The sequence below is a fragment of the Cucumis melo genome, chromosome 8 (assembly GCF_025177605.1).
Source record: "Cucumis melo cultivar AY chromosome 8, USDA_Cmelo_AY_1.0, whole genome shotgun sequence".
Lineage (NCBI taxonomy): Eukaryota > Viridiplantae > Streptophyta > Magnoliopsida > Cucurbitales > Cucurbitaceae > Cucumis > Cucumis melo.
In genome coordinates, this window is record NC_066864.1 from 665,241 (window position 1) to 684,340 (window position 19,100).

The 19,100-nt window shown below is 38.6% G+C and overlaps 1 protein-coding gene across 2 annotated transcripts in view; it reads left to right on the plus strand.

Moving 5' to 3' along the window:
* LOC103484321 (187-kDa microtubule-associated protein AIR9) overlaps positions 1-17,821 on the plus strand; it is a 42,365-nt gene extending 24,544 nt beyond the window's left edge. For both annotated transcript variants that reach the window (XM_008441336.3, XM_017043837.2), the window contains 10 exons: positions 9,955-10,162; positions 11,315-11,388; positions 11,493-11,631; positions 12,009-12,190; positions 12,823-12,978; positions 15,067-15,198; positions 15,981-16,039; positions 16,573-16,605; positions 16,719-16,850; positions 17,363-17,821. In XM_008441336.3, the coding sequence (XP_008439558.1) occupies positions 9,955-10,162; positions 11,315-11,388; positions 11,493-11,631; positions 12,009-12,190; positions 12,823-12,978; positions 15,067-15,198; positions 15,981-16,039; positions 16,573-16,605; positions 16,719-16,850; positions 17,363-17,539 (1,292 nt within the window). In that variant the 3' untranslated portion in view covers positions 17,540-17,821. The remainder of the gene's footprint in view (positions 1-9,954; positions 10,163-11,314; positions 11,389-11,492; positions 11,632-12,008; positions 12,191-12,822; positions 12,979-15,066; positions 15,199-15,980; positions 16,040-16,572; positions 16,606-16,718; positions 16,851-17,362) is intronic.
* The last annotated feature ends 1,279 nt before the right edge of the window (positions 17,822-19,100 follow it).

Below are 19,100 nucleotides of genomic sequence, written 5' to 3' on the forward strand. Positions count from 1 at the left end.
GGCCCAAAGACAGATGGAAGAAAGAGTTGAGGGTACTGAAAAGGAACTCCTGAGTATGAAAGAAATGCTGCTGGAAATGAAGAAGGCTGTAGAACGTTTGGCTGACGAAATGAAGGAAAATCATAGTTACAAGAAAAAAGAAGAGTCAGGTACCACATCAGACGGTTCAGTGATGAAGTTAAAGGGGAAGATGGATGAAACCGAGCCGATGACAGAGATCAATGGAACAGTAGCTGACCGGAGCAAGTACAAAAAACTGGAGATGCCGATGTTCCTTGGAGAAAACCCTGAATCATGGGTGTACAGAGCTGAACATTTTTTTGAGATAAACAACCTGTCTGAGAGTGAAAAAGTCAAGGTAGCTGTTGTAAGTTTTGGCCAAGATGAGGTGGATTGGTACCGTTGGAGTCATAATAGGAAGAAGGTGGAGTCATGGGAGGATCTGAAGAGTAGAATGTTTGAATTTTTTCGAGACTCGGGACAAAAGAGCTTGGGAGCAAGATTGATTAGGATTCAACAAGAAGGATCCTATAATGAATACGTCAAAAAATTCGTGACCTATTCAGCCCCACTACCCTACATGGCAGAAAGTGTGTTGGTTGATGCGTTTGTCACGGGGTTAGAACCTTCCCTACAAGCCGAGGTAATCAGTAGGCATCCCCAAACACTTGAGGATTGTATGAGGGAAGCACAGCTAGTAAATGATCGGAACTACGCTTTAAAGCTGTCCAAGATGGAGTTAGGAATGACAGAGTGGGAGGTTGGAGGATCATCTAAGGTCAAGAAGCCGGGAGATGTGGATAAGCCACCACCAAGGAAGACCGATTTCCAAATGAAACAGATCACCATACCTATTAAAGGTAACTTCAAGAAAGGGGAACCGTCGGTGAAAAGGCTGTCTGATGCAGAGTTTAGAGCAAGACTAGACCGGGGACTGTGCTTCAGATGTAATGATAAGTATTCTCCTGGTCACCGGTGCAAAACCAAGGAGAAAAGAGAACTGATGTTCTTCATCATGAATGAAGAAGAAGAGGATGAAGAAGGAGACAGCCAAGAGGAAGTAATCGAGGAAACCGTAGAGCTGAAGGCTTTAGAACTTACCGATGAGGCTGCAATTGAACTGAAGACCATGACTCGGATTTCCGCAAAAGGAACGATGAAACTCAAGGGATGGATAAGGCAGAAGGAGGTAGTGTTACTAATTGATAGCGGGGCAACCCATAATTTCATCCATCACTCTTTGGCAGCAGAATTAGAGCTGGGAATGGATCCACACACTTCGTTCGGTTATACCATAGGAAATGGAACACGCTGTAAGGGAAAGGGGATATGCCGAAGAGTGGAATTGAAGCTTGACGAAATTACCATCATAGCAGATTTCTTAGCGGTAGAACTGGGCTCGGTTGATGCTGTCTTAGGAATGCAGTGGCTGGACACCACAGGTACTATGAAGATCCACTGGCCTTCCTTGACGATGAGCTTTTGGAACGGTGGTAGACAGATCGTATTGAAAGGAGACCCTTCCCTCATCAGGGCCGAATGTTCACTAAGGACATTGGAAAAGACATGGCAAGAGGAGGATCAAGGATTTCTATTGGAGTGGGCAAACATGGAAGTAGAAACTGATGATACTTACAAGACTGATGAGAAAGAGGATGGAGATGAAGCGGATATCCCTATGATTCGGTTTTTACTACAACAGTACACAGATATTTTTACCACACCAAAGGGACTCCCTCCAAAGAGAGATATCGACCACAGGATATTGACACTACCCGACCAAAAGCCGATCAATGTAAGACCCTATAAATATGGACATATCCAAAAAGGGGAGATAGAGAAGCTAGTGGCTGAAATGCTGCAAGATGGTGTCATCCGCCCAAGCCGAAGCCCATATTCCAGCCCTGTTCTCCTGGTTAAAAAGAAAGATGGAGGGTGGCGTTTTTGTGTTGATTACCGGAAGTTGAATCAAGCTACAATCTCAGATAAATTTCCTATTCCGGTGATTGAAGAACTATTGGATGAGTTATATGGAGCAGCTGTTTTCTCTAAACTGGACCTCAAATCGGGTTACCACCAAATTAGAATGAAGGAAGAAGATATAGAGAAAACAGCGTTTCACACCCATGAAGGCCATTATGAATTCCTAGTGATGCCTTTCGGTCTCACCAACGCACCAGCAACGTTTCAATCACTAATGAATCAGGTTTTCAAGCCTTTCCTTAGACGTTGTGTGTTGGTATTTTTTGATGACATCTTAGTATATAGCAGGGACATCACTGAACATGAGAAACACCTAGGGATGGTTTTTGCTGTGTTAAGGGATAATCAACTCTATGCCAATCACAAGAAATGTGTGTTCGCTCATTCCAAAATCCAATATTTGGGACACCAAATATCTAAGGCAGGGGTAGAGGCAGATGAAGATAAGATTAGAAGTATGGTAAATTGGCCAAGACCTTCCGATGTGACTGAATTAAGAGGATTTCTGGGGCTGACTGGATATTACAGAAGGTTTGTTAAGGGTTACAGCAACATTGCAACCCCCCTTACTAAACTATTACAGAAAAATGCTTTTAAATGGAATGAAGACGCTGAAACAGCATTCGTCAGGCTGAAGGTGGCAATGACAACGATACCAGTCTTGGCACTGCCCGATTGGAGTTTGTCATTTACCATAGAAACTGACGCTTCAGGCAGCGGCTTGGGAGCAGTTTTATCGCAAAGAGGGCATCCCATAGCTTTTTATAGTCAGAAACTCTCGCAAAGAGGCCAGGCAAAGTCCATATATGAAAGAGAATTGATGGCTGTGGTATTATCTGTACAACGGTGGAGGCACTACCTATTGGGAAGGAAATTTTCTATACTCTCAGACCAGAAGGCTTTGAAGTTTCTGCTGGAGCAGAGGGAAGTGCAGCCCCAATTCCAGAAATGGCTAACCAAACTCCTAGGGTATGATTTTGAAATACTCTACCAACCGGGCCAACTCAACAAGGCAGCAGATGCCCTCTCAAGAGTGGAACCGAAGATAGAGCTTCATGAGATGACAACTTCGGGTATTGTCGACATCAGTGTTGTGTGTGAGGAAGTTGACAAAGATGAAGGGCTACAGAAAATTGTGACAAAGCTGAAGAAGGAACAAGAAGTGGATGGAAAATTCGAGTGGAAGAATGGTAGGTTACTCTATAAAGGAAGACTTGTACTACCCCAAACTTCCTCCCTCATTCCAAGATTGCTGCACACATTTCATGATTCAGTGCTAGGAGGCCATTCGGGATTCCTACGAACGTACAAAAGGATGAGTGGGGAACTTTATTGGCAGGGGATGAAGAATGATATCAAAAAATACGTGGAACAGTGTGAAGTATGTCAGCGGAACAAATATGAAGCTACTAAACCGGCTGGTGTTCTTCAACCCCTACCCATTCCGGACAAAATCCTGGAAGATTGGACAATGGACTTTATTGAAGGATTACCTAAGGCAGGAGGCATGAATGTAATTATGGTGGTGGTGGATCGTCTCACTAAATATGCCTACTTCATCACTCTCAAACACCCCTTCTCGGCGAAACAAGTAGCGATGACCTTCATTGACAAGATAGTTAGGCGCCATGGAATTCCAAATTCTATCATATCTGACAGAGACAAGATCTTCCTCAGCAATTTTTGGAGGGAACTATTCGCATCCATGGGGACCTTATTGAAAAGAAGTACAGCTTTCCACCCACAGACGGATGGACAAACTGAGAGAGTAAATCAATGCTTGGAGACTTACTTGAGATGTTTTTGCAATGAGCAGCCGCACAAGTGGGATCAGTTCATACCGTGGGCCGAATTGTGGTACAACACTGCCTTTCACGCATCTACAAAAACTACTCCTTTTGAGGCAGTTTATGGTCGTTCCCCTCCCCCTTTGCTATCCTACGAGGACAAGAAAACTACTAACAATGAAGTGGAAGTATTGCTGAAAGAACGTGATTCAGCCTTGAGTGCCTTGAAGAAAAATTTGACTTTAGCTCAAAATCGCATGAAGAAGTTTGCTGATCTAAAGAGAAGGGAACTTAAGCTAAAGGTGGGAGAGGAGGTCTATCTCAAACTCAAACCTTACAGACAACGCTCCTTGGCTCGGAAGAAATCAGAAAAATTGGCTCCTAGGTATTATGGGCCTTACAAGATCATTGAAGAAATTGGAGCTGTGGCTTATCGGCTGGACCTTCCTCCGGAGGCAGCAATACACAATGTATTCCACATCTCTCAGCTCAAACCCAAGCTGGGGGCACAGCAAGTGGTTCAGCACCAGCACCCCATGTTGACAGAAAACTTTGAATTACAGCTTCAACCAGAAAATGTCCTCGGAATCCGTTGGAATAAGGAGTTAGGGGCTAACGAGTGGTTAATCAAATGGCAAGGCCTACAAGAGAGTGATGCTACGTGGGAATCAGTTTATCAAATGAATCAACAATTCCCTTCTTTCCACCTTGAGGACAAGGTGAATGTGGAACCAAGGGGTATTGTAAGACCCCCCATATTGCATACATATAAGAGGAGGGACAGAAAAGTAATTCAGCTGGACAAGAATGTGGGAAAAGGAAAATAAATGGGAGATCGTGCGTGTGGGACCCAGGGGGGGAGAGAGAGAAGGTTGGATAATGCCTATATATAGCATCTTTTTGGGATTGGGGAGGTAGGTCTAATTTTGATAAAAGTTTGGGAGGGCGGCTGCTGTAGCCAAGGCATCCTAGGGTAGACTACTTGTTGGTATGCTATTTGTTATTGCTTTTCTTTGATGTTCTTTACTGTTTAAAGCTTATGAATGTATTTGGCATTATAAATAAATAAAACAACAGAGGATACTCTGTTTCCCTGCCATTAAGTTAGGTTATTACAGTTTTCTTTTTGGGAAACCTAACAATTGGTATCAGAGCCTCTAGAAACTGGGGGTGATCACGAGGCAAATGGCCCAAAGACAGATGGAAGAAAGAGTTGAGGGTACTGAAAAGGAACTCCTGAGTATGAAAGAAATGCTGCTGGAAATGAAGAAGGCTGTAGAACGTTTGGCTGACGAAATGAAGGAAAATCATAGTTACAAGAAAAAAGAAGAGTCAGGTACCACATCAGACGGTTCAGTGATGAAGTTAAAGGGGAAGATGGATGAAACCGAGCCGATGACAGAGATCAATGGAACAGTAGCTGACCGGAGCAAGTACAAAAAACTGGAGATGCCGATGTTCCTTGGAGAAAACCCTGAATCATGGGTGTACAGAGCTGAACATTTTTTTGAGATAAACAACCTGTCTGAGAGTGAAAAAGTCAAGGTAGCTGTTGTAAGTTTTGGCCAAGATGAGGTGGATTGGTACCGTTGGAGTCATAATAGGAAGAAGGTGGAGTCATGGGAGGATCTGAAGAGTAGAATGTTTGAATTTTTTCGAGACTCGGGACAAAAGAGCTTGGGAGCAAGATTGATTAGGATTCAACAAGAAGGATCCTATAATGAATACGTCAAAAAATTCGTGACCTATTCAGCCCCACTACCCTACATGGCAGAAAGTGTGTTGGTTGATGCGTTTGTCACGGGGTTAGAACCTTCCCTACAAGCCGAGGTAATCAGTAGGCATCCCCAAACACTTGAGGATTGTATGAGGGAAGCACAGCTAGTAAATGATCGGAACTACGCTTTAAAGCTGTCCAAGATGGAGTTAGGAATGACAGAGTGGGAGGTTGGAGGATCATCTAAGGTCAAGAAGCCGGGAGATGTGGATAAGCCACCACCAAGGAAGACCGATTTCCAAATGAAACAGATCACCATACCTATTAAAGGTAACTTCAAGAAAGGGGAACCGTCGGTGAAAAGGCTGTCTGATGCAGAGTTTAGAGCAAGACTAGACCGGGGACTGTGCTTCAGATGTAATGATAAGTATTCTCCTGGTCACCGGTGCAAAACCAAGGAGAAAAGAGAACTGATGTTCTTCATCATGAATGAAGAAGAAGAGGATGAAGAAGGAGACAGCCAAGAGGAAGTAATCGAGGAAACCGTAGAGCTGAAGGCTTTAGAACTTACCGATGAGGCTGCAATTGAACTGAAGACCATGACTCGGATTTCCGCAAAAGGAACGATGAAACTCAAGGGATGGATAAGGCAGAAGGAGGTAGTGTTACTAATTGATAGCGGGGCAACCCATAATTTCATCCATCACTCTTTGGCAGCAGAATTAGAGCTGGGAATGGATCCACACACTTCGTTCGGTTATACCATAGGAAATGGAACACGCTGTAAGGGAAAGGGGATATGCCGAAGAGTGGAATTGAAGCTTGACGAAATTACCATCATAGCAGATTTCTTAGCGGTAGAACTGGGCTCGGTTGATGCTGTCTTAGGAATGCAGTGGCTGGACACCACAGGTACTATGAAGATCCACTGGCCTTCCTTGACGATGAGCTTTTGGAACGGTGGTAGACAGATCGTATTGAAAGGAGACCCTTCCCTCATCAGGGCCGAATGTTCACTAAGGACATTGGAAAAGACATGGCAAGAGGAGGATCAAGGATTTCTATTGGAGTGGGCAAACATGGAAGTAGAAACTGATGATACTTACAAGACTGATGAGAAAGAGGATGGAGATGAAGCGGATATCCCTATGATTCGGTTTTTACTACAACAGTACACAGATATTTTTACCACACCAAAGGGACTCCCTCCAAAGAGAGATATCGACCACAGGATATTGACACTACCCGACCAAAAGCCGATCAATGTAAGACCCTATAAATATGGACATATCCAAAAAGGGGAGATAGAGAAGCTAGTGGCTGAAATGCTGCAAGATGGTGTCATCCGCCCAAGCCGAAGCCCATATTCCAGCCCTGTTCTCCTGGTTAAAAAGAAAGATGGAGGGTGGCGTTTTTGTGTTGATTACCGGAAGTTGAATCAAGCTACAATCTCAGATAAATTTCCTATTCCGGTGATTGAAGAACTATTGGATGAGTTATATGGAGCAGCTGTTTTCTCTAAACTGGACCTCAAATCGGGTTACCACCAAATTAGAATGAAGGAAGAAGATATAGAGAAAACAGCGTTTCACACCCATGAAGGCCATTATGAATTCCTAGTGATGCCTTTCGGTCTCACCAACGCACCAGCAACGTTTCAATCACTAATGAATCAGGTTTTCAAGCCTTTCCTTAGACGTTGTGTGTTGGTATTTTTTGATGACATCTTAGTATATAGCAGGGACATCACTGAACATGAGAAACACCTAGGGATGGTTTTTGCTGTGTTAAGGGATAATCAACTCTATGCCAATCACAAGAAATGTGTGTTCGCTCATTCCAAAATCCAATATTTGGGACACCAAATATCTAAGGCAGGGGTAGAGGCAGATGAAGATAAGATTAGAAGTATGGTAAATTGGCCAAGACCTTCCGATGTGACTGAATTAAGAGGATTTCTGGGGCTGACTGGATATTACAGAAGGTTTGTTAAGGGTTACAGCAACATTGCAACCCCCCTTACTAAACTATTACAGAAAAATGCTTTTAAATGGAATGAAGACGCTGAAACAGCATTCGTCAGGCTGAAGGTGGCAATGACAACGATACCAGTCTTGGCACTGCCCGATTGGAGTTTGTCATTTACCATAGAAACTGACGCTTCAGGCAGCGGCTTGGGAGCAGTTTTATCGCAAAGAGGGCATCCCATAGCTTTTTATAGTCAGAAACTCTCGCAAAGAGGCCAGGCAAAGTCCATATATGAAAGAGAATTGATGGCTGTGGTATTATCTGTACAACGGTGGAGGCACTACCTATTGGGAAGGAAATTTTCTATACTCTCAGACCAGAAGGCTTTGAAGTTTCTGCTGGAGCAGAGGGAAGTGCAGCCCCAATTCCAGAAATGGCTAACCAAACTCCTAGGGTATGATTTTGAAATACTCTACCAACCGGGCCAACTCAACAAGGCAGCAGATGCCCTCTCAAGAGTGGAACCGAAGATAGAGCTTCATGAGATGACAACTTCGGGTATTGTCGACATCAGTGTTGTGTGTGAGGAAGTTGACAAAGATGAAGGGCTACAGAAAATTGTGACAAAGCTGAAGAAGGAACAAGAAGTGGATGGAAAATTCGAGTGGAAGAATGGTAGGTTACTCTATAAAGGAAGACTTGTACTACCCCAAACTTCCTCCCTCATTCCAAGATTGCTGCACACATTTCATGATTCAGTGCTAGGAGGCCATTCGGGATTCCTACGAACGTACAAAAGGATGAGTGGGGAACTTTATTGGCAGGGGATGAAGAATGATATCAAAAAATACGTGGAACAGTGTGAAGTATGTCAGCGGAACAAATATGAAGCTACTAAACCGGCTGGTGTTCTTCAACCCCTACCCATTCCGGACAAAATCCTGGAAGATTGGACAATGGACTTTATTGAAGGATTACCTAAGGCAGGAGGCATGAATGTAATTATGGTGGTGGTGGATCGTCTCACTAAATATGCCTACTTCATCACTCTCAAACACCCCTTCTCGGCGAAACAAGTAGCGATGACCTTCATTGACAAGATAGTTAGGCGCCATGGAATTCCAAATTCTATCATATCTGACAGAGACAAGATCTTCCTCAGCAATTTTTGGAGGGAACTATTCGCATCCATGGGGACCTTATTGAAAAGAAGTACAGCTTTCCACCCACAGACGGATGGACAAACTGAGAGAGTAAATCAATGCTTGGAGACTTACTTGAGATGTTTTTGCAATGAGCAGCCGCACAAGTGGGATCAGTTCATACCGTGGGCCGAATTGTGGTACAACACTGCCTTTCACGCATCTACAAAAACTACTCCTTTTGAGGCAGTTTATGGTCGTTCCCCTCCCCCTTTGCTATCCTACGGGGACAAGAAAACTACTAACAATGAAGTGGAAGTATTGCTGAAAGAACGTGATTCAGCCTTGAGTGCCTTGAAGAAAAATTTGACTTTAGCTCAAAATCGCATGAAGAAGTTTGCTGATCTAAAGAGAAGGGAACTTAAGCTAAAGGTGGGAGAGGAGGTCTATCTCAAACTCAAACCTTACAGACAACGCTCCTTGGCTCGGAAGAAATCAGAAAAATTGGCTCCTAGGTATTATGGGCCTTACAAGATCATTGAAGAAATTGGAGCTGTGGCTTATCGGCTGGACCTTCCTCCGGAGGCAGCAATACACAATGTATTCCACATCTCTCAGCTCAAACCCAAGCTGGGGGCACAGCAAGTGGTTCAGCACCAGCACCCCATGTTGACAGAAAACTTTGAATTACAGCTTCAACCAGAAAATGTCCTCGGAATCCGTTGGAATAAGGAGTTAGGGGCTAACGAGTGGTTAATCAAATGGCAAGGCCTACAAGAGAGTGATGCTACGTGGGAATCAGTTTATCAAATGAATCAACAATTCCCTTCTTTCCACCTTGAGGACAAGGTGAATGTGGAACCAAGGGGTATTGTAAGACCCCCCATATTGCATACATATAAGAGGAGGGACAGAAAAGTAATTCAGCTGGACAAGAATGTGGGAAAAGGAAAATAAATGGGAGATCGTGCGTGTGGGACCCAGGGGGGGAGAGAGAGAAGGTTGGATAATGCCTATATATAGCATCTTTTTGGGATTGGGGAGGTAGGTCTAATTTTGATAAAAGTTTGGGAGGGCGGCTGCTGTAGCCAAGGCATCCTAGGGTAGACTACTTGTTGGTATGCTATTTGTTATTGCTTTTCTTTGATGTTCTTTACTGTTTAAAGCTTATGAATGTATTTGGCATTATAAATAAATAAAACAACAGAGGATACTCTGTTTCCCTGCCATTAAGTTAGGTTATTACAGTTTTCTTTTTGGGAAACCTAACAATTTGTTTCTTACGTCCTTCACAGCAACATGTGGGCTAATTTCTTTCAGTTTTTGATTTGTTGACTTTTGATAAATATTGTGACAGCCTTACCAGTGGTTTCTGGTGTTTGTGTCAAAGAATTGTCATTTGGTATTTATTCTGGAGAAGGCAAATATTTTGGTGGTTATGAGGGAGCAAGCCTCTTTAGTTGGTATCAAGAGAAGAATGATGGAACAATCCTTCTCATTAAGGGAGCAACATCTATGACCTATAAAGTCACTGAAGCTGATTATAACTGCCGTTTGATATTTGGGTAATAATACTTTTCCTCTCTAATATGTAATGTCCAATGCTCTTACCTTATAACTTCATGCATCCTCATGATGCCCGTGCAGTTATTATTTGTTATTGGGCTGGAGTTATTGTAGCTAGTCGTAGATGAAGTGAATGGAAAACAGTAGTTGCTTTTTCTTAATTTTTTTTAAAAAAACTGTTATTATTGTCATTGTTATTATTATTTTAACTGAAACGAGACTTTTCATTGAAATGATGAATGAGTCTAATTCTCAAAGTACTTGAGAGGAAACAAAAGTAAAAAAAATTCAAACTAGGTGAAATTTTTTTTGAATAAGAAACGAGCCTCAAGATAACAAAATGAGACTAATGCTCATAGTACATAGGAAATGAAAGTAATTTTGGATTAGAGGTGCAGTGAAAATGAAGAACAAAGGATAAAGAGGTGTAGCCAGACATCTCAACTAGGTTGACATCCTCTTAGCACTCATATCATCTAAAAAAATATCCCAAATCAAAATACAAAAACCCAATATCTAGGTGCAAAAGAATCCTAGCACACTCACAAAGCCAATAGTATCTATCTATAGCTAACCAATACATCAATTAAAAATACAATAACAAGGGCTAGCAATCCTGCTGGAAAAAAGTACGCCAATTTAGACTTATGTCCTGCACGAAGTATTCTTCAAAAAGCGTAGGAAGGGAGCACCATGAAGAAGCATTAAGCCTACTGTCTCGAGGCAATCTTTCCTATGAGTAAAAGGAATATTAAAAAGACAAACAATAATTATTATTAAAAAGACAAACAATAATTATTTCCGTACACTTTTATTTCTGCACGTGGTGGTCTCTTTTTTTAAGGAGCCACCAAAAGGCAAATCTGAAGCTAAGAAGCCCACAACAAGAATTTCAAAAGGAGGATTCTTGTTACTATCTTTTGACATCTGTCCATATTATCTGTTTTCTTGCTTCATATGTTTTTTAAGTTTGATCATTCTAAAATTTAGACCTCATAATGTATTAAGAAAGAATTTTCTGCACAGTTGTTCATGTAAGTCAAATCACATGAAGTCTTTTTTTCACTTTGACTTGTTATGTAGTTCTTTTAGCAGCCAAGCCATCAGATACAGTGCTCTAAAGGATCACTTTTGTAACCACTATCCAACAGGTACACACCAGTTCGTTCAGATTCTATTGTTGGAGAACTCGTGTTGTCTGATCCAACAGGCATTATCCTCCCAGGTAATAAAAATTTCCAATCTGCTTGGAAGTTTTACTTCTAATTAATTTTATTATGTGAAGCTTTTTTGGATTTTATTTTTAAATTTTGACATGTTGATCTATAGAGCTTCCTAATGTGGAAATGCTTGCTATCACCGGAAAGGCAATTGAAGGTGATGTCCTAACTGCAGTAGAAGTGATCCCAAAGGGTGACCATCAGCAATTGGTCTGGAATAAGTATATAAAAGAAGTAACGTACCAATGGTATGGTATCATACATTCATCCTGTGCTTTCGTTCTTCAATTCTTGTTAAATGGCTTCTTTGGTTGCCAATATACTGGTTCGAAAAAATATTGTGTTTTTGTTTTTTGGTTTATCAAAACTAAACATCTGTTCACTGTCATTCCGCCCATCAGAGCATGGTTTAATATCTGATTATTTGGATTATATTTCTATTTAATTTAATGCATAATGTTAACGTAGGGATGGCATATCAATTGTATAGATTCTTGGTGTTCAACTGGAGTCTACTTTGTTTACTCGATTGATGTTTTGGAATAAAAAATGTATAGAGAACATGTACATGCAATGTTATGTAACTCTCAAATTTTCTTCTTAATGCAACAAATACAATAAACAGGTCCAGTTCAACTGAAGTAGGAGATACCAAGTCTTTTGAGCTTTTACCTACACAACGTTCATGCTCTTACAAAGTCCGTCTTGAGGACATTGGTCATTGTTTAAGATGTGAGTGCATCGTGATAGATTCCTTTGGAAGATCAACTGAGCCAACCTATGCTGAGACTTCATCCGTGTTACCAGGTCATAGACTTTTCAAATACTCTCAAATGTGTAAATTTTGTTAGTTCAATACAGTTGTAATAGATAGCACGTAATATTTTGACATAAATGGCTGTACAGTAACATAAGTGATAAGTATAATATACATAATAGTTTCTTTCTTTTTTTTTTTCTTTTTTCTTGAAAACAGTGGTCAATCAGATTAAATTTTGTACCCCTTTCTTATATCAGATGGACCTTTTTTTACATCATATTTTAGACTATTCACTGACGGTTAAAATTTAAATCTTCTCTATTCACATTACGTTACAAGATATGAAGCACATGGAGACCCAAAGTTTAACACCAATTCAATAGTTTTATAAATCCTATGTATTATCTTTACCATTGATTCGTTGATTTGAACTGTGTAAATTGTTGTTTGTGTTTTGTCAATTTTCAATTTTTCATAAGCTTGGATTAGAAAGAGTCTGTAGATTATCTTCCTAGAACATATGTATTTTTGGCATTATTAGTATATTTAAGGCTTCTTTACTTCATTTTTGCTGATGAAGACTTTTAATAACTTTAGTCGTTCTTCTGTGGTTGGTTTCACGTCTTCTGCGTTACTTCCAATTAAGCATCTTACTTTTAAACCCTTCTTTACCTTGTAGGCGTTCCTAAGATTGATAAGCTGGAGATAGAAGGCAGAGGATTTCATACCAATTTATATGCAGTTCGTGGCACTTATAGTGGAGGAAAAGAAGGGAAGAGTAGAATACAGTGGCTTAGGTCCATGGTTGGGAGCCCTGATCTTATCTCTATCCCAGGTATTTTAGATACCTTTTCTTTTCTTCTAATATTAATTTTCGTCTCCAGCTTTGGCCCCTTTTTAATGATATTTCCCTGCTTGTATATATATAAAAAATTAGTTCTTGTCTCGATGAATAAGAACATCACCTCTTATATGTTTTGTGCATTTCTTGCCTTTGGATAATAATGAGCACCACCTCTTACTTCTTTTGTTGGTTTTGTTCTTTCTCTATGATGTATTTTTTAGTACTAGTCTCTTCTCATTATTTTAATGATTTTATTTTAATAATGTTGATAATAATGAGCTAGCATATACGATAGCCATGAGCTTGAGATGATAGATTAGGAAAGAACTGTTCCTTTGGGACATCTGATAGATTAGAAAAAAAATTTACTGTGTTCAATATATTCTCGATCTTTACACTCTCTTTATATGTTTCCTTGTGTATTAACATGTGGTCTTCTCGTCGCTTGGACTAGAAATATAGAGTTAGAAGGAATTAGCATTGAGTACAAAAATCGTAGGGATGATGAACTCAACCTTTAATTTCAAGGGAGGGAGAGCATACCATTCTTTTCCTATTTTTGAAAAGGAAGTGAAACCTTGGCTTGATTAGTATCTTCATTTATTAATATTTCCTTCTGGAGATTGTCAAGTTCAAGAAAGCCAAGAAACTCTCTTGCTTCTGCCCTCCCCAGAGTAGGCTTTTATAATCAGAGGCCTAACTGTAAATGTCTAGTAGTGCCCAAAGCTTAAGCTGATAAGGTTAAGTAAGTTAAGAGAAAAAATACATTTTTAATTCTTAGGTTCTGGGTCTTGTTTTCATTTGGTTTCTAGATTTCAGAATGTTTCAAGTTTCAAGTTTAATTGCATTTGCTTCCTAGGCTTCAAAATGTTACATTAAGCTACATTTTGTTTACCATTGAGTTTTGAATTTTATTTTCATTTGCTTCTTAGCTTCAAGTTTACACATTTAATCTTGATTTTCATTAAATTCTTATTTCAGTCCTTGATGTTAATCTTTAATATCTAATAATTAAATTAAATCACTAACTTTATATCACTATTAAGATTAATTAAAAAAATTCAACTATAATTATTTCAAATTTAAATATTACCTGGAAGTTAACACCAAATGCTAAGTGAGCATTAGTGATACCTCAAGAGCAAAGGTGTAAATTTTTTTTTTTTGGAAGGGAGATAGGCTTCTTATATCAATAATAGAACCTCAAGGTATAGGAGAATTATACAATGAAAATAGTAGAAAAGCCATAAAAGAGAGAGATATAGGATCAGGAGGCACACCTGGATACCTCAACTCGGTTGACATCCCGTTAGCGCCATCATCATGTCCCAAAATAAAAGAAACCGAGAACAAATACAAATCAAATAGTTCAGGAACATACAGCCACAGAAAAAACAAAACCAGAAACCGAAATACAAAAACAGGTAGAGTGCAGGGAAAATACAGAATGCCCCCACAGATAATCCCCTATATCTATCAAAATTGAATAAGAGGTCCTCGAAAACATCAAAGGCCATAAAGATGCAAAAACTTGGTCTTCTTAGAAGAGCAGAAAAATCAGCCCCCGTTAGAGTGGTTGATGAATGAAAGCCACCCAGTTGAAACAAATATCCTGAATTGAGTAATCCTTGAATTCCACATTCAAAGAACACCATGCTGCAGTATTTCTCTTACTTGTATCCATAGAGTCAACCCAGCCTCTTGCCTTATCGGGTGGAAAATATTGAAAGATAGGGACCAAATGAAAACTGAATTTAAAACTCAATATTATGTTTTGAAACTTAGAGCCAAATGGATATTAAACTTAAAATTCAGGGGTACAGATATTTGTTATAAAAATGTTTTATTTAAAAATTAAGTGAGGCTTTGAGCTTGAGCCTCTTGTTTATGTGTCCTGTTTCTCAACCTTTCTAGCATTATTCTGTTTACGGCTTCTGAATTTTGCATACAGTGGTCACATAATGACATTTGTTTCCGTCTGCAAAATGGCATGCAAGTTTATTTATTTGTTTCTTAGTTTAGAAATTAGGTTAGCCAACCTATTCTTATTTTGAGTTGTTTTGTTTAATGAAACTCCAGGAGAAACAGGCAGGATGTATGAAGCTAATGTTGACGACGTGGGCTATAGGTTGGTTGCCATTTATACCCCTGTGAGAGAAGATGGTATTGAAGGTCAACCTGTTTCAGCGTCTACAGAGTCAATTGCTGTTGGTAATTCAAAATGTCATATCTTGTGTTGCTGTTTTTTTCCTAAACTCTTGTACGTGATTTTTTTTAAACAGTATATTAATATGATTACCGAAGATTCTCAAGAGGGGAAGGAGAAATTAACAAGAATATCCTAAGCAAGTAACAAACTAAGTCAATCCTTTGTTCTTTTCTGGAAAATGTAATAATTGGATACTATTTTTCTTACCATATCTGCTGTAGCAAATGTAATATCTGTTATATAGTGAGTTTATTGATCTAAACCAAAGGAACTGCTCCATCAACGTTTTATTTCTAGTTTTTTTTTTCCAAAAGAAATTAAGTTTTTTCATGTATCATTAGGAAAGAAGCAAGCTAGTAAACAAAGTAAAGGACTCTCACCAACCTGAACATTGTTTAATAATCAAGTCCTTACTAACTGTTTAAAGGCGACTATTCCCAATAAAGACCTTTGCACCAAAACTTTGTAGGGAAATGAAAGTTTCATCTTCAAGAACTGTGGAGGCGTTCTTAATGATGCATAAATGTTAAGCAAGTAAACAATGTATTTCCAAAGTTGTAGAGTGATAATCTTTCCAAAGCTGCATAAATGTTAACATGTTGAAGACATTCATATTTGATGATTTTAATTTTTCTCATCAAACTATTGCACGTATTGCTGTGTAAATCTATTGCATATTATGTTATTATAGCTGGGATCTGTTATACTTTTATCTTTTTTTCATTCAATAATATATCCTATTTTTCTTTCTATGAAATAACCTGATAGATGTTTATTTTCTCAGAGCCTGATGTTGTTAGGGAAGTTAAGCAAAAGCTTGATCTTGGTTCTGTAAAGTTTGAGGTATGAAAAGGAAATCTTCATATGCATTTAATTTCATTTTATTATGGTGACAATCTAGGGCATTGTGTTGGTGCTCATTCGTTGAAACATGTCATCAAGTGACATAATTCTGTTGATGGGTATATATATCTTCAAAAGTAAGGGTAGAAAAGGAAGGAGTTGAATCTTTCTTAGCTACAGGTTGAGTTGGGACTTCTCTAATTCAAGTCAGGTCGTGGGCTTAGATTAGTTCAACAAGACTAACCAAATACAGTCTCCAATTTCAAATAATTATGCCAGAAACTGAGGGGGTTTTTTTTCTTCTTGTTTTTTTTTAAAGGCAAAGAGGGATGTGTTTTTAGAACTCTGTAGTATGATCTTTTGATGATTGGTTGATGTAACATTGAGATTATTATGAAGTGAAAATTGGAGATAAGTAGTGTTCCTTGTTTTTCTGGACTTGAATTGGTCTGACTGGTTGCCCCTTACATTGCTAAAATGTTCTTGTTTTACTCGTTTTCCCTTGAATTTATTGCTCAATGCTCTTGTGACAGGTGCTGTATGACAAGGACCGTGCTCAGAAGAAGGTACACCCTCTTAGTTTGCACAATTTTTTTTTTGTTACAATTTACGCTGTAGTTCATTTTAAGGGTCGTAGATGGAAGACAAAGTAACCACTATTTGGCCAATATCCTCCCAGATTTCCCTAGTTGGAAGCCTCGAGAGAAGAATTCTGGAAATTAATAAAAAAAGAGTGAAGGTTGTAAAGCCAGGTTCAAAGACATCTTTTCCGACTACAGAAATTCGTGGAAGTTATGCACCCCCATTTCATGTAAGCTTCTTCGCCTTTAAACGTGCTTGAGCTTAAACCTCCCATCCCTGCTATCTGGGCTGGCATCTTTATGGTTGTCTTTTTCTTCCCCGTTTTCTGTCTTGCAATTTGGCACCAGTAGTTTTAGCTACTTGTTTACAATTTCACTTATTCTTTATGGGATAATTAATGTGATAAGTTTTGCACTGGAGATACTGGAAATAAAAGTCAATTTCAATCTTCATTTTTTTGTTTTGTTTTTGAGTGATTCAGAATTTGGCATTTTCACAGCCATATGGATTCACTCAAAGATGAGAAGTAAGAAAACATATTTATAGGGCTCTAGGAATAATGCATAACTAATGAAATATAGATTAACATAGGATTTTCCTTCAATGTGTTGTATCATGCAGTTAGGATCTGACACATCGGTTGGTTTGCATATATCTTTAGCATCTGCCTGAATCTTTCATTGATCACCTCACTAGATTGCTATGCATAATTCTTGTTGGTGGGTCTAAATGATGCAACAGGTTGAGCTTTTTAGAAGTGATCAACATCGGCTTAGAATTGTAGTGGACTCCGAAAATGAGGTCGACTTAATTGTGCATTCCCGACACCTCCGAGATGTTATCGTCCTAGTGATTAGAGGCTTTGCTCAAAGATTCAACAGTACATCCCTTAACACTCTCCTGAAAATAGATGCATGATATTCTACAGTACAAAGAACAAAAACAGAGATGAAAGCACAGCAAATTTTTATCAAACTTAGTCACTCGTCCCACCACCTACCAGCTTTTTTTTTTCTTTTTTTCCACAAGTAGATATATAAAGCTTCATCATGCTTATTGTTGTTTAAAGCAGTGGTTAGCGGATTGGTGGTCCAGATTCACTTGTATATCATTTGTGTTTTCTTCTCTTGTATATCTCAAGGTTGTATTGAATTCTTGTATCTTTATCTTCTTTCAATATAATGTGTTTGTTTATTATTATTAGAGCAAGTACTGTATTGTATTGTATAGTCAAGTGGAAGTATCTGTTAAGCATAACAGACTATTATTTTCTGTTATACTTAGTAGTTGACAGCTATACTTCGTAACTTAATCGAGTTTTTGTTATAAATAATTAATAATAAGAAGAATAAGAATAAGAATAAGAGAGTTTTATTTACTCTTAATAGGATTAGTTGAATTTCTACGTGTTTTTATTAGGGTTTTGATGCTGCTTTAATCGGAACTCAATTACGAATCACGATCAGAATGATCCGTTCTCATCTTCGGCCAGCCAGCCACTTCAGTTATGTAGTTGAACAAATTGTCAATCATACTTCATCACTTTGATACCATCAACTTGATCCTTATTAAGCATAACAGAAAATAAAGCATAACAGAAAATAAATCTGACACATTCATTGATTATACAATACACTGAAAAAATCTACTTTTATCAAGATTGAGTTGGAAACATCAAGATAATGTTACTTGTATCTGTTTTCTCGTGTGTCAAAATCAATGTGACAATTTTTGAGTTATAAATAATTGTTATATTTTGTCTCTCTTTTTTTCCCCTTTAAATAAAGAATTGAGACGCAGAATGTGCATGTTTGGATAGGGGTTGGACAAGGTCAAATTTGTCGTTTGAGGGTTTGTTTTTTTCTCTCCCATATATTATTATCACAAATTTGGGATGAAAATGGAATTATTTGAACCGATTGTGGCAGATTGAAAATTCTGACATCAATGGATTTTAGTTATTCATCGTTGACGACTGTTGGGAATGCGATTTTGTTCAAATAGTTGATTAGATTCTTGGCTGTGCAGTGCATATGTACGGTGTTTGGTAAACAATCTCTATTTAAGTACTTTTTTTGGACAACAATTATGATAATCATAAGTTTTTTTTCTTATTCCTTCATTCATTCTAGATCTAGATATGTGACCTTAAGTTGTTAGTAAAGTTGGATCTATAATTCTATGATAACCATGACTATTTACTTATAAAAAATTGTGTCAACCTGCACCAAACTCAAATATCTTCAATTCAACAGTTGAAAGTTCAAATTTCTTGTCCCATATATTTAAACTAATAAAATGTCTTTGACGTTTTTGTAATAAAATTGAACATCTATTGCAGAACCAATCAAGCTTATCTTATCCAAAAATGGCTTATCTGTATGGTATCTTAATCAATCACTGTGACCTGTTTTTATGAGGGAGGAAATTATAATTTTTTCAAAGCCACCAATTACCGCAGGCTTCTATACTTTAATTC